Genomic DNA, 15,043 nt, shown 5'->3' on the forward strand with positions numbered 1-15,043 from the left:
TCCTGTGAACCAAATCAGCAACCATTTGTTTTGTTCCAAGATTTCAAGATGATTTCTGTGTTTATACTTGCAGGTGATCACAGGGAGAACAAGAAAAATGGCCCACACCAGAGAAGGAAAATTGAAACTGAAGAGAAGAGGGAAAACAAATCTATTTCTTTTGAAAGATCAGACGTCTGTGAAACTCCAATACTAGAAGCACCAAGTAAAAAGAACATTCGCAAAGGGAAGGAACAGAGTAAAACTCAGAAGATTCATTCTAACAAATATCAAAGGTTTCAATGCTTAGTGTGTGAAAAACAATTCACTTTCAACTCACAACTTAACTTGCATCAAAGAATTCACACTGGGGAGAAGCCCTATAAATGCTTAGAATGCGGGAAGAGCTTTGCTCGCAGCATAAGCCATAAACTGCATCAAAGAATTCACACTGGGGAGAAGCCCTATAAATGCTTTGAGTGTGGAAAGACCTTTGCTCTGAACAAACACCTTAAGCAGCATCAGGTAATTCACACTGGGGAGAAGCCCTATAAATGCTTAGAATGCGGGAAGAGCTTTGCTCAGAGCACAGACCTTAAGCGGCATCAAAGAATTCACACTGGGGAGAAGCCCTATAAATGCTTTGAGTGCGGAAAGACCTTTGCTCTGAACAAACACCTTAAGCGGCATCAAGGAATTCACACTGGGGAGAAGCCCTATAAATGTTTAGAGTGCGGGAACACGTTTGCTCACAGCACAAACCTTAAGCTGCATCAAAGAATTCACATTGGCGAGAAGCCCTATAACTGCTTAGAGTGCGGGAAGACCTTTGCTCACAGCACACAGCTTAAGCTGCATCAAAGAATTCACACTGGGGAGAAGCCCTATAAATGCTTAGAGTGCGGGAAGACCTTTGCTCACAGCACACAGCTTAAGCTGCATCAAAGAATTCACACTGGGGAGAAGCCCTATAATTGCTTAGAATGCGGGAAGACCTTTGCTCTGAGCTCACACCTTAAGCAGCATCAAAGAATTCACACTGGGGAGAAGCCCTATAAATGTTTAGAATGCGGGAAGAGCTTTACTCAAACCGCGAGCTTTAAGCGGCATCAAGGAATTCACAGTGGGGAGAAGCCCTATAAATGCTTAGAATGCAGGAAGAGCTTTGCTCAGAGCACAGACCTTAAGCGGCATCAAAGAATTCACACTAGGGAGAAGCCCTATAAATGCTTTGAGTGTGGGAAGACCTTTGCTCTGAACAAACACCTTAAGCAGCATCAGGTAATTCACACTGGGGAGAAGCCCTATAAATGCTTAGAATGCGGGAAGAGCTTTGCTCAGAGCACAGACCTTAAGCGGCATCAAAGAATTCACACTGGGGAGAAGCCCTATAAATGCTTTGACTGTGGAAAGACCTTTGCTCTGAACAAACACCTTAAGCAGCATCAGGTAATTCACACTGGGGAGAAGCCCTATAAATGCTTAGAATGCGGGAAGAGCTTTGCTCAGAGCACAGACCTTAAGCGGCATCAAAGAATTCACACTGGGGAGAAGCCCTATAAATGCTTTGAGTGTGGAAAGACCTTTGCTCTGAACAAACACCTTAAGCAGCATCAGGTAATTCACACTGGGGAGAAGCCCTATAAATGCTTAGAATGCGGGAAGAGCTTTGCTCACAGCACAAGCCTTAAACTGCATCAAGGAATTCATACTTGGGAGAAGCCCTATAAATGCTTAGAATGCGGGAAGAGCTTTGTTCTGAGCACAAAACTTAAGTGGCATCAGAGAATTCACACTGGGGAGAAGCCCTATAAATGCTTAGAATGCGGGAAGAGCTTTGCTCAGAGCACAGACCTTAAGCAGCATCAAGGAATTCACACTGGGGAGAAGCCCTATAAATGCTTTGAGTGCGGGAAGACCTTTGCTCTGAGCTCACACCTTAAGCAGCATCAAAGAATTCACACTGGGGGGAAGCCCTATAAATGTTTAGAATGCGGGAAGAGCTTTACTCAAACCGCGAGCTTTAAGCGGCATCAAGGAATTCACAGTGGGGAGAAGCCCTATAAATGCTTAGAATGCGGGAAGAGCTTTGTTCAGAGCTCAAACCTTAAGCGGCATCAAAGAATTCACACCGGGGAGAAGCCCTATAAATGCTTTGAGTGCGGGAAGACCTTTTCTTGGAGCACATACCTTAATATACATCAACGAATTCACACTGGGGAGAAGCCCTATAAATGCTTTGAGTGTGGGAAGACCTTTGCTCAGAGCACACAGCTTAAGCAGCATCAACGCATTCACACCGGGGAGAAGCCCTATAAATGCGTAGAGTGTGGAAAGAGCTTTGTTTGCCTCAGAAACCTTAAGAGGCATCAAAGAATTCACACTGGGGAGAAGCCCAATAAATGCTTAGTGTAGCATTTTTAGCATCGTAGAATGTTAGAGTTGGAAGGGGCCTACAAGGCCATCGAGTCCAACCCCCCTGCTCAATGCAGGAATCCACCCTAAAACATACCTGATAGATGATTGTCCAGCTGCCTCTTGAAGGCCTCTAGTGTGGGAGAGCCTACAACTTCACCAGGCAACTGATTCCATTGTCGTACTGCTCTAACAGTCAGGAAGAGATATGACATCCACAGCATTTCCACAGTCCACAAGGGAGGTTACCCAATCAAAAAAAATTATTCCCTCCATCTTCCATCAAGGGATTTCTATGGTGGGGTTGGTTGGTCTCATAACAGCATGCCAAGTCCAGGGATTCCCCACCCACCCTTCTCATATTGCTAATTTTAATTGTTTCTGCGAATGTTGTGGTGGGCTTTCAGTGATCCAAACCGGCAATGTTTGAAATAGAAATAAATGCTTTTGGCACCAACATCATTTGAATGGCTACTAAACACTCCTTAAGGCCTAACTGTTGCTTCTTCCACTTCCTAGGGGTTTTTGAGTAGCACCCCTTGCTTGCTGATGAAAATGTGAATTTAAGCATCTTTCTACATTCTTGGAGAATTTTCTACATTCTTCTCGGTGGCTGCTCCAGTGCTTTGGAACTCTCTTCCTGGGGAAGCCAGACTGGCTCCCTCCTTGATGGGCTTTCAGAAGCAGGCTAAAACTGGTTTGTTCCAGCAGGCCTCTGGAGAGTAATTTGGTCCTCCATCTTTGTTAATGGCTGATTATTTTGTGGTGTATTTTAAATGTGTTTTAACATTTCTTTTCTTATGTTTTACAATGTATGTTTTAAACTTTTTAAGACCGCCTTGAGGCCCAGTATTGGACAAAAGGCGGGATACTACTACTACTACTACTACTACTACTACTAATAATAATAATAATAATAATAGTGGGCTTCTCCCTGTTAATCTGGTGCTAAAAGGGTTAAATTATGTTGCAAGAAGAACCTACTTCTTCAAGTGAAATATTATCTGATCTGGAATGGGGTGGCTTGAGTGAGGGTTTGCTGGAGATTCACAAGAAGACCCCCTAAAAAGACCCCAGACTCATATCTGAAATAGCCCCAGAAGTATATTCCAGACCCCTGAGCCATGGACATTAAGACCTTGATGTTTGATTCTATGCTCATCAATGTTATATCATTAACTAAGACTCTTGCTAAGTTGTGCAGGACTGTCTTTGAAGAAAGGGGTGGGGGAAACCCTCCACAGTGGACGTTTACATGCGGCTTCTTAGAGTACGCTCAAGGCCAAAGTGCTGGCAGAAAGCTGAGCATGCACCGACAGCCACTTGGAGGGGAAATTGTTTTGAAATCTTGTGGTGTAGCACCTGCTGATAAGAAATGTCCTAACTCCAAGTTGGGCGTGGGAAGTGACAATACTGAGCAATGGGGCACCAGGGATATGACACAAGCTCAAAGAAGAGGTCTTCTACTCCAATCCAGATAAGTCACCCAGATGGCAGCCACATTTTCTAGGACCCCACGAGTATAACACGTGAGATATTGGGGAGGCGGAGACACCTAACTTCTGATTGGTGAATGGGTGGTCTAATCATGTATTCATGCCAATTGTGATTGGGAGATGGTGGTCTCATCACTCATTGACCCCCAACTTTGAGCCAGAACAAGTGTATAAAAGCACAGGTAACAGAGCTGTAAGACAGAATTTTTTTATTTTTCGCTTCAACTTCACCTCGGACTGGGACTTGACGGAGCTGGGTAATTATGGATCTCTTTACAATGTTAGACTTTGAGACTCGGAGTATTTTCCTGAAAGTTGGGACTTCGAGTACCATTAGCCTCTAAGACTTGGATTTATTTTCTGAAGCTGGAACTTGAAATTATTTCCAAGTCTTAGAAGATCTCTGACTTCTGCTTTTATTCTTCACACGCCTAGAGGAACTTCAGCATAGAGTAGGGAGGGTTATCTACAAAGTTTTAGTATAGCGCAAGGTATAGTTTAGTATAATTTAGCTTTAGACCACAAAGAGTAAATAGAAGCGGATAAGGAGGAGTCATAACAATGCTAGACGCTCAAGCCATTATCTTATCAGCTAAATTTGTAATACCTGCTTTTGCAATTCTTGTACTCAATCTTGTATTTACATTTCATTCTCTTTTCTTGTAACCACAGAAAGAGAGATTCTATACTTCTATAACCACCATGCCAATTTGTTTAATTTTGCAATTTTTACAATAAACAGATTCTTATTTACAATCATGTCTGTGGTGATGCTTGTTGGCTGGGATTAAATGTTTGTCTGTTTGGCTTAGCACTGGTTACCCCCTGGGGTTTTTCGGACCCATTTGGTGTAGGTTCTGAGGTTAAAAAGGACCCAAGTTACACTCCCCTGTGTGAGTGCTTTGATGAAATCTAAGTTTGCAGCTCTGGCTGCAGCTACTTCCACTGTCTAAGCATTTATAGGGCTTCTCCCCTGTGTGAATTCTTTGCTGTCACTTAAGATGTGCGCTCTGAGCACAGTTCTTTCCATGCTCTGAGCCTTTATAGGGCTTCTCCCCAGTTTGAATTCTATGAGGCAACTTCAGATGTGTCCTGCAAGCAAAGCCCTTTCCGCATCCTAGGTCTTCTCGCCTTTGTGGATGTTTTGATATGCTTTAAAGATCCACATTGCGATTGAAACTCTGCATACTGAGCATGTGGAACCGCCAGGATCATCTCCTCACATGACCACAGTGACAGGGCAGGTTCATAGGGGAGAAGACGCTCTCTCAGGTATCCTGATCCCAAGTCATTTGTGACTTTGTACAATCCCCTTGTCCCTCTCCCAGCAAAGGTCATCCCACAGGGCAACCAGAGCAGTTCCATTCCAGAACCAGGCCTAGAGCCCAATTGAAAAGGATCTAGGTAACCCACCCAGCCACACCCCCTCGGCTAGCTTTTATTAGCAAGGAGGGACAGGAATTGTGAGGGCAAGTGGTTGGCTGTATTGCTGCAAGCACCTTGTCCCCATCTTCAGTACACAACAACTGGAACTGATCCCACAAAACTGGGCAGATGGGGGCATGGAACACCTCAGCTGGAGCTGTGCTAACAACAGTGTCAAGCCCGCTGCAGAAAGAAGTGATTTTGTTCTCGAAGTGCAATGCAAAAAGGTCGCAGTGGGTCCTTGACTGGGCCAGGGCCCCATTGTCCGGGGGAGGATGTGAACACCCCACGGACCACCCAGAACAGCTCCGCTGGAAGGCTACTCAAGGACACAAGCCTTCTTATGAAAATGGGGTTACTTGGACACACAGACTCCTACTCTTCAGACTGCCTGTCTCACAACTTGGAGCAAAAATAAAATCAAGAGTACGTCCTGGAGCTTTTCTCCAGTGTGAATTCTTTGATAAAAGTGCTTTCCACATACAAAGCATTCATGGCGCATCTCACCTGAATGGATCGTTTGAGGCAAGGTACAATCTGTGATTGAACTGCTTTCCATACTCTGAGCATGTTTATGGCTTCTCCCCTGTGTGAATTCTTTGATGCGAATTAAGTTGCCAGCTCGAACGGAAGCTTCAGTTCAATCTGTAAACACCTTGAAAACAATGCAGTGATTACTAGAAGCTAAGATTAGTGGATAACTTTTTTGTTTTTCAAGCTGACTATTTGAAACTTGCTGTGCTTAGAGAGTCTTGGGTGGGGGTCATTTTGAGCCTATTTTCAGCACTTTGCGTGCTGTGGTTTGCTTGCTATATTTTTTTTAAAAATAGGGTAAAAAAAGCGGGAGAGGTATCTTTTTGAAGTGCTGAGAGGCAGATTCAACTCCCAGTCATGATCACCTGATGAAGCATCCTCCAATCCCAAAGTTGGAGGGGGGGGGATAAGCAAAACGGGATACTTAGTAACTTGGGATACTGGGAAACTTTTCTTTCTTTGGCTCTGAACGGACTTCTCCCAGTGTTTTTTTAAACAGTAGCCCCACCAAATGCACCAACACAAACTGAAATCATATACTAAGCACTGCTATCCACCCTAACCTTGGTGAACAACTGAATAGATGTGGTGCAAGGGGATGAGGTCCCCTAGGGCATGTGGACGTGCCCAGTGCACACACACTGTCCTGTCCTTGGAGGGTCATCAGAGCCCTCCAAAGAGAAACCAGTAGAGAAGCTATGCCTGTCATGAGTTGAAGTGTCAGGAAGTTCTTAAAGACTAGTACTTACCTAGGGCCGGTCAAATTGGCATAATTCCCTCTCCTCCTGGGCACGTCCACTTTCCTCTTACTGGTAAAAGACAGACATAGCCTTTTCAAAAAAATTCTTCTTGTTGTTTATTCAGCAACACTGCTGCTTTCAATTCCACCCCTCCTTTGTTTATTTATTTATTTATTACATTATACACCCCATAGCCCAAGCTCTCCTGGCTTTTCCTCTTCAGTGAAGTCAGGCAGGCTTTCATTGTGGTTCAACTCCTTCTTCTTCTTCTTGTTGTTGTTGTTAGTATTAATTGATGTAAGATAGAATGTAAGCCTATGCGGCAGGGTCTTGCTATTTACTGTTTTACTCTGTACAGCACCATGTACATTGATGGTGCTATATAAATAATAATAATAATAATAATAATAATAATAATAATAATAATGGTGCTATATAAATATATTTCTTTTCTTTTTCCTAAAGCTTTTAAAACTTGATTTTGTTACTGTTTTACTCTGTACAGCACCATGTACATTGATGGTGCTATATAAATAAATAAATAAATAAATAATAAAAAATAAAAAATAAATAATAATAATAATTAGTACTGCTATTATTAATGTGATTATTTTGTTGTTTAATAATGGCTGTGATCACAATGCAGTCAATTAACTCTGAAGCAAGGATCACAAAGCTTTACTCTTATCCTCCTAGCCTCCTAGTTATGGGATGCAAAAGAAAAGGCATCTCTCTGTGCTGCTCCTGCCTCTCAGGGATGGTTTGCATTACTGGCTTTGAAACAATCCTTGGCTCACTTCCTTGTGCCCCCAGAAATGTCTGCTCCATGCCTACCTTTCCACCTCTGCCTGGGTGCTGTTGTTCTGGGGTATCTGCTGGGACTGACTTCCCCATGGATCTTTGGCATAGTCGTACATCTCTGCCCGCCTCTCTGCCTGCCTGGTGCCTGGGAGCTGTACTACATGATGGGCTTTGTGGTTCAACCCACAAGCCTCTGGCATGCTTGCTCTCAGTGCTGCCTGTCCTTCTCTGTGCCCGCCTCACAGGGATGGTTTGCATTACTGGCTTTGAAACAATCCTTGGCTCACTTCCTTGTGCCCCCAGAAATGTCTGCTGCCTGGCTGCCTTCCCTCCTCCGCCTGGGTGCTGCTGTGGTGGGTTTGTGTGTGTCTTGCTTTGACTCAGGGGATATGTCCTTCCTGCGCTCACTTAGACTTTTTGAAGTTCCAAATCAATTTTTCAAGTGTGGAAGAAGATCCATATTTAGGTTTATCTACTCCCCAATTCATGGCATATTGGGATTTCCTTTGAAATGGCCATGAAAAAAGCCCATTGAGCTGTCTGCAGCTTTAAAAATCTCTGAGATACTGGGGTGTCCGATTTTCAAAAATCCCCCCAAAATCAGGGGCGGCTTGGATTTGCTTGAGGCTTGGCATGCATATGTATACATGCATCAGGTGTCTTGCTACCTAATTTGACATTTCTAATGTGAAAATTGACAGCGTTCTAGCATGGGACTTGAATTGCGGTGAGTTAAAAGGTTAAACCTCTGCCAAAAATCAGGGGATGATGGGATTTGCTTGAAACTTGCCATGAGTGTGGATCTAGATGGCATCTGTGAGGGTGCCCACTTCAATGTTTTTATCTGTCAAAATGTCAGAGTAAATCCCATGTCTGAAAATGGGGTGTCCGATTTTCAAAAATTCCCCCGAAAATCAGGGTAGGCTTGGATTTGCTTGAGGCTTGGCATGCATGTGTATACATGGATAAGCTATCATGGTGCCAAGTTTGAGGTTTCTACCATTAACAGGAAAAAAGTAATTGGCATTTTTGTATTTCAATGTAAGTCTATGGGGGGGGGAAGCGGAGCTCCGACCCAGATCCGGAGCTTCACAGCGAAGCGGAGCGGACTATAGGCGGAGCGGAGCAGAGCGGACTATAGGCAGAGCGGACCTTATCCGGAAGTTGTGAATCTTGAAGGGAAGCAGATCGGGGGGTCCATGCACACCCCTATTATTATTATTATTATTATTATTATTATTATTATTATTTATTTATATAGCACCATCAGTGTACATAGTGCTGTACAGAGTAAAACAGTAAATAGCAAGACCCTGCCGCATAGGCTTACAATCTAATAAAATCATAGTAAAACATTCCTGTAAGACTAATTTGATCTCATTTTTTGATCGGGTAACCTCCCTTGTGGACTGTGGGAATGCTGTGGATGTCATATATCTTGACTTCAGCAAAGCTTTCAACAATGTACCTCATGACATTCTGATTAACAAACTAGCTAAAAGTGGGCTAGTTGGAACAACCATTAGGTGGATTCACAGTTGGCTACAGAATCGGACTCAAAGAGTACTTATTAATGCAACTTTCCCAAACTGGAGAGAGGCAACAAGTGGGGTGCCGCAGGGCTCAGTCCTGGGCCCAGTGCTCTTCAACATTTTTATTAATGAGTTAGACGAGGAGGTGCAGGGAACGCTGAACAAATTTGCAGATGACACAAAATTGGGTGGGATAGCTAATACCCTGGAAGACAGAAACAAACTTCAAAGTGATCTTGATAGGCTGGAGTGCTGGGCTGAAAACAACAGGATGAGGATAAATGCCAAGTTCTACATTTAGGAAATAGAAACAAAATGCACAGTTACAAGATGGGGGATACTTGGCTCAGCAGTACTACAAATGAGAAGGATCTTGGAATTGTTGTAGATCACAAGCTGAATTGAAACTTTTGCTATACTCTGTGTGTTACATTCTCACCTTCCCTCAAATATCTTTTCTGACTGTATCTTCACTCATTGCAAGCTGCTGTTGTTGTTAACAGGGTTTGTTACTGGCCGGCCGGATGGCTTTTGTCAATTACATTTTTTTTAAAAAAAAGCTTGTGTATAATTGTCACACGTTTCTCTACTCTAACATTAGGGTGGGTGTTGTGGCAGTGGGTGTTGTGGAACACTACTTTGCCCATTCACACTTCTCACTTATATACATTAGCTTCTCAAGGCTTGTGCATTGGCACCACTTCACACATCCAGACTTAGAGCTCCTGTCTACTTCCTGCACGAACATGCGACTCTGAGACCCTCTTCCTAATGCCCTGCGTTTCATGCCAGCACCATGGGGCTAAGTTACAATAGATGTCTTTGGGTTGTCTGTGCAGCCTGTGTTGTGTTTTACTCTAAGTCATTGCAGACAAACCAAAGCCTCCAGCCTCAAACAATCTCTCTTTCTCTCTCTCTCTCTCTCTCTCTCTCTCTGTCTGTCTCCCAATGGTCCAGCTAGGCTGCACACTTATGGCTTGGGATATTGCTTATTGCAGGTTATTGCTTGGTCATGTCTGGTGACTCTTACTACATCATCATCATCATCACCACCATCATCATTATTATTATATCCCACCTTTTGCCCAATACTTTAAAAACCTCTGCCACCAGCCGCCTCCACCTCCTCTCCTCCTGCACAACTTTGATGCACTCTTAAAACACTCTGCGTGGCAAGCCAACCTCAGGGCCAAGCTACAGGTGCATCTGGGCTGCCTTCAGCCTCTCTCTGCCTTATGCCAGCCTGCCAACATTTCCAGCCTCAAATATTCCCCCACCTCCCTCTCTCTCTGCCAAAGTCTCCTAAAGGTCAAGCCAGGCTGTGCACTTGTGCACGACCTTACTGTTGGTCGTGAGAGTTTTTCTCTAAAGATGACCCTTCATCACCCATGATGTGGAAATTTGAGAAAAAGGCCTCTGGCCCATTCTGTTTTGCCTTGTGGGCTGCTTTGAATAACCTCTCCTTTCCCACATTTTGATTTGTGGATGCCTTGCCTCTGCTGAGCTCTAGGTACCCGACTGCACACCAAATCTACAACAGGAAAGGTGCCCTGCTTGCCCAGGACTTCTTACCTAAAGACTGGGGATCCCCTTAATGCCAAGGGCTAAAACTGCTCAATGTGCAACACCGCAAAGAGGAGGTTTGACAACCTGAATTTGAAGGATATGGCTCCAGCAGTTTTAAAAAACAATGGATGAACACATCTGTTTCAAATTTGGTATGGCTAAAGCTCTACCTAAAACCTATCATGGTGCCAAGCTTCATCTCTTTATCTTTAAAAATGACAATTTTAAAAATAATAATTTTAAAACCTCAATTTTTTAAAAAATTCCTAAATAATTAATTGATGAATGGATCTGTTTCAAATTTGGTATGATTAAAGCCATTCCTAAACACTACTATCATGCCAAGTTTCATGTCTTTATCTTTTAAATTTGCAGAGTTATAAGCATTTTTGTTAATTCCCATTAGAGCTGCTCTTTGGCTGGGGAAGATTGGAAAAATCCGGATTTCCCCCCCCCTCCCGGATATGTCACAAAAAACCTGGACAAATCCCGGCAAATCCAGTCATATGGTCACCCTATTCATAGGGCTTCTCCCCTGTGTGAATTCTCTCATGCTTAAGGCCTGTGCTGCCAGCAAAGCTCTTTCCGCACTCTAGGCATTTATAGGGCTTCTCGCCTGTGTGAATTCTTTGATGTCTTTTCATGTTGTTAGCAAAGCTCTTTCCACACTCTAGGCTTTTATAGGGCTTCTCGCCTGTGTGAATTCCTTTATGCGTTAAGATGTGAGTTGAAAGTGAATTGCTTTTCACACTCCAAGCACTGAAATTTTTTCTCTTCTGTGTGAAATCTTTGACATTTAGTAAGGTAAATCTTCTGAGTGTTTACATACACAGAGCTTTCCCACTGTTTCTTCCCACTGTGCATATTCCTATTACTTGGTTCAAAAGGTTCTTCTAGTAAGGGAATTTCACGGACATCTGACCCTTCAAAAGAAATGGACTTTTTTCACTGCTTCTCTTCAATTTCAGTTTTCCTTCTCTGGTGTTCGCCATTTGTCCCGATCTCAGGTACGGGAATGAGGTCGGGGGCCTCTTCTAGATGGGGCGCCCCCCCCGTCACGTTGCAGGGACAGAGCCTCGGAGGCCTCGCTTGAGGCCCAGGTGGTCTCCGGGGCAAAGAGGAGTTCTGGCTGGTTACAGCTTCTTCGCCCACTAGGGCTGCCCCTGCACCAGGATTACCTGGAAAGAGGAGTCCATCCCCTGATCACGGTTGGATCGTTGCAATTGGGCTTCCTCTCTCGAAGGCCGTCCAGAGGATGCAGCGGGTGCCAGATACCTCTCTAGGTGTGTTGGGAAGGGGCAGCGGGAGGGGAGCCCAGTGCACCTGTTCGGAAATCCCTCGAAGGGGCCCAAATCAAGGTCTTAGGACTGCTCCCGACCCAAATGCTTCCTGCCCTGAGGGCTCCCCAGGGCCCCCTTGCATGTTGCCCTCACCTGTTCCTCTGCAGGGTGAAAGAAGCTGCAGGTGGGACACACCGTGCATGAATGGCAGCGGGGAGAATCCCAGGCTCCTTTGCCATGGGGGGAAGTGTGGGTCATCCTGCAGCCTTGGCTCTAGGACCCAGCCCCCTCTCCTCCTTAACCATTGGATGGAGGCAATACGAGAGAGCCACAGAGCCTCCTCCAGGGCTCCTGGCAGAAACGTGGAACCAGGGAGGTGCTTTTCTGGGGGGGGGGCATTTAGCCCAATAGTAGCACCGCTGCCCCGTCTGATTAAATACAGCCGGTTCTGCCGCTTTGAGACATTAGCTGAAGACTCCCCCCCCCCCAGTTCCTGCAGGCTGCTTCAGCTAAGGTACGCTGTTGCTGTTAAATTTTTATATGTTGTTTCTGTATTTTATTTTTAATACTGTGCAAACCACTTCAAGGTATCTCTCTTAAGGTATGGTCAGCTTATGACATAAATAAATAAATACTACTACTACAATGCCAAACAACGCAACACAAAAAGATAATCATAATAAATAAAATTAGGAGTCAGAAATATAAAATCAAATTACACTAAATAAAGCGTAAGTGCAGCGGAGTGAAAGACAAGGACTGTGCTATGTTTTCTCTGTGGGCAAGTATGGATTTGCTATGGGCAAGTGCTGACATTGGCTTTCATATGTCCTGCTTTTATGGATGAAGGGAGCCCTGCTGTTCACATCCTAAGAGCGAGTGGAAATCATTGTTCGCTTCCGCCCCTGTTTGGGGTTCAAGTGCTGGGAACAGAGGGGGCTTAGAATGGAGCCATGGGATACATTGGGAGAGAAACTCTGGTTCATCATCAGACCTCTTATTTCCAGGAGGGCTGAAGGTTTTCCTGCCTTGAGCCTTAGATGGATTCAGACCTGCTCTCAAAGAAGGGGTCAAGGTGTGAAACAATAGGCCACTATGAGCAGAAGTTGCCATGTGTGTTTTACTCCACACGGCTAGCAGCTCTGTGGGTCCAGAATCTTCCTGTGTACCCTGATAAGGCCTCAGCTAACATTAGGGAGACCCTATGGAAAGGAGGACAGGGCTCCTGTATCCTTAACAGATGCATAGAAAAGGGAATTTCAGCAGGTGCCATTTGTATATATGGAGAACCTACTGAAATTCCTTCTTCATCACAACAGTTAAAGTTGCAGGAGCTATACTAGAGTGACCATATTTAAAAGAGGGCAAAGCTCCTGCAGCTTTAACTGTTGGGATGAAGAAGGAATTTCACCAGGTTCTCCATATATACAAATTACACCTGCAGAAATTCCCTTTTCTATGCAACTGTTAAAGATACAGGAGCCCTGTCCTCCTTTTGTCAGGGTCACCCTACTTGACCTCTCTCTTTTTAGAGCATCTTTTCGTGTTTAGAGTTCTGAAGGGCACCAGGTTGGGGAACGCTGTTCTGCAGCAAGGGCAGGCAGAAGGACGGAGGGCTCCCATGCCGGAGGCTGCTTTACTCACTCAAAGGGGAAATGGATGTGGATCCCCCGAAGCCCCCAGGAGCAGATGGGGCGGCGATGATGCTGGGGGGATGAAAGACACCCCCCCCCATGGAAAAGCCCCCTTCCCAGGTCCGCGTCTCTGCCAGGAGCCTCTGCGGCTCTCTAGTGCTGCCTCCAACGAAGGGTTAAAGAGGAGGAGAGGGGGCCGGGTCCTAGAGAGGCCCATGAAGAGCCCAGGCTGGATGAGGCCCCTCCCTTCCTGCCCCACACTTCCTCCCCCCCATTGCAAAGGAGCCTGGGATTCTTTCCCTGCTCCTGCGAGCCTCGTATTTCCGTCGCCTGCCGGTGAGTGCAGATTGCAAGGGGGTCCCAGGAGGGAGGGGGCAGAGGAAGGAGCCCCCCAGGGCAGGGGGTGCAGGTTTGGGGCAGGGGGTGGGTGGGAAGAGAGAGGGAGCCCCGAGCCCTCCCCAGGGGACTGACCCACTTGGGGCCCCTCCAGGGAGACCCCCGCCTTGCACCTCCTTCCCTCCCCATAACTAGGGGATCGCGGAAGGGAAGGCTGGAGAAAGGGGGGTCTGGGAGGGACCCAAGAGGAAAGGTCCCGGGTGGGGAGGAGGAATGTCCCACCTGCAGGCAAAAGGCTGCCCTGGTGTCCTGTTTGCATTGCATTTTTGGTTTTGTTTCCTCTCCCTGATTTAAACCTAGTGGATAAGCAAAATTAACAAGTCACTTTGGTCACGAGGCCTTCGAAATAAAACCTGGGGTGCTTTTGGGGACGTACTAAAACAAAGGATAATACTTGCCCATAGGGATCCATAGGACAGAATTGTCCATTGAGAAACCATACTTGCCCATAGGGATCCACTGTAAAGCGCTTTCCCATAGGGATCCATAGGAGAGTACATCCCGAAGGAAAACCTTTCTTGCTCTTTGGGAAACATAGAACATTATCTCACCACAGGGTCAATAGACCTGCCCATAGGGAGACATAGGACAATGCCGCGGCCTCTGCAACCTTGCAAGGAATCATTGTCATAGAAAACTCTATCTATTGGGCAAAGTGCTTTTCCACTTTAGTCACTTGTTTTAGACATTTGCTGGAGACTTTATTTTATTCCTGTAGTCTTAATCTGATAAACTATGTTGAAGTACATTATATTTTTCTGTCTATTTCATTCTTTGCCCTCCATGGACTTTTTTTGCAAAGCTTTTATTGAGTGTATTTCTGCTATATATCACATCTTTTTTCCCAATGATTAGGTGGGATATAAGTGTCCAAAAAAGAAAAGGGACGGCACGGGCAAGCGGCACAGGTAGCATTCTATGACAGTGATTCTCGCACTGGGGGTCAGGATTCTCCTGTGGGTTTCATCCCACTCTCGGCTTGGTCCCGTTGTTGCAGCCTGTTCAGTACCTCTTCTTTTGACTACCGACTGCCATGGCAGCAGCCCAGCTCTCTCGGAAGACGGATGCAGCAGCAGTTCCCTGCATGCACAGGGCATCGGTACTTGTGGGAGTGCGAGTTGTTTAGAGAGCAAGGCTGGAGCATGAAAGGTGAATGTGAAGAAGGGAATTTAAAAGTTAGTTAATTGTATTTTGTATTAGCATTTTAAAATTTAGTTTCAAAAAGCAGTATAAAAATATTTGAAA

General features: G+C 45.2%; 1 protein-coding gene and 1 pseudogene across 1 annotated transcript in view; one reads left to right on the forward strand and one right to left on the reverse strand.

Annotated features, from left to right (window-relative positions):
• The window catches only part of LOC134396487 (zinc finger protein 850-like), a 637,841-nt pseudogene that overhangs the window by 174,893 nt on the left and 447,905 nt on the right, over positions 1 to 15,043 (reverse strand).
• Positions 1 to 15,043, forward strand: part of LOC134396273 (zinc finger protein 208-like) — a 32,700-nt gene that overhangs the window by 2,724 nt on the left and 14,933 nt on the right. Inside the window, exon 2 of the mRNA XM_063122694.1 lies at positions 74 to 2,322. Within this exon, the coding sequence (XP_062978764.1) occupies positions 74 to 2,322 (2,249 nt within the window). The remainder of the gene's footprint in view (positions 1 to 73; positions 2,323 to 15,043) is intronic.

This window comes from Elgaria multicarinata, chromosome 3 (genome assembly GCF_023053635.1).
Source record: "Elgaria multicarinata webbii isolate HBS135686 ecotype San Diego chromosome 3, rElgMul1.1.pri, whole genome shotgun sequence".
Lineage (NCBI taxonomy): Eukaryota > Metazoa > Chordata > Lepidosauria > Squamata > Anguidae > Elgaria > Elgaria multicarinata.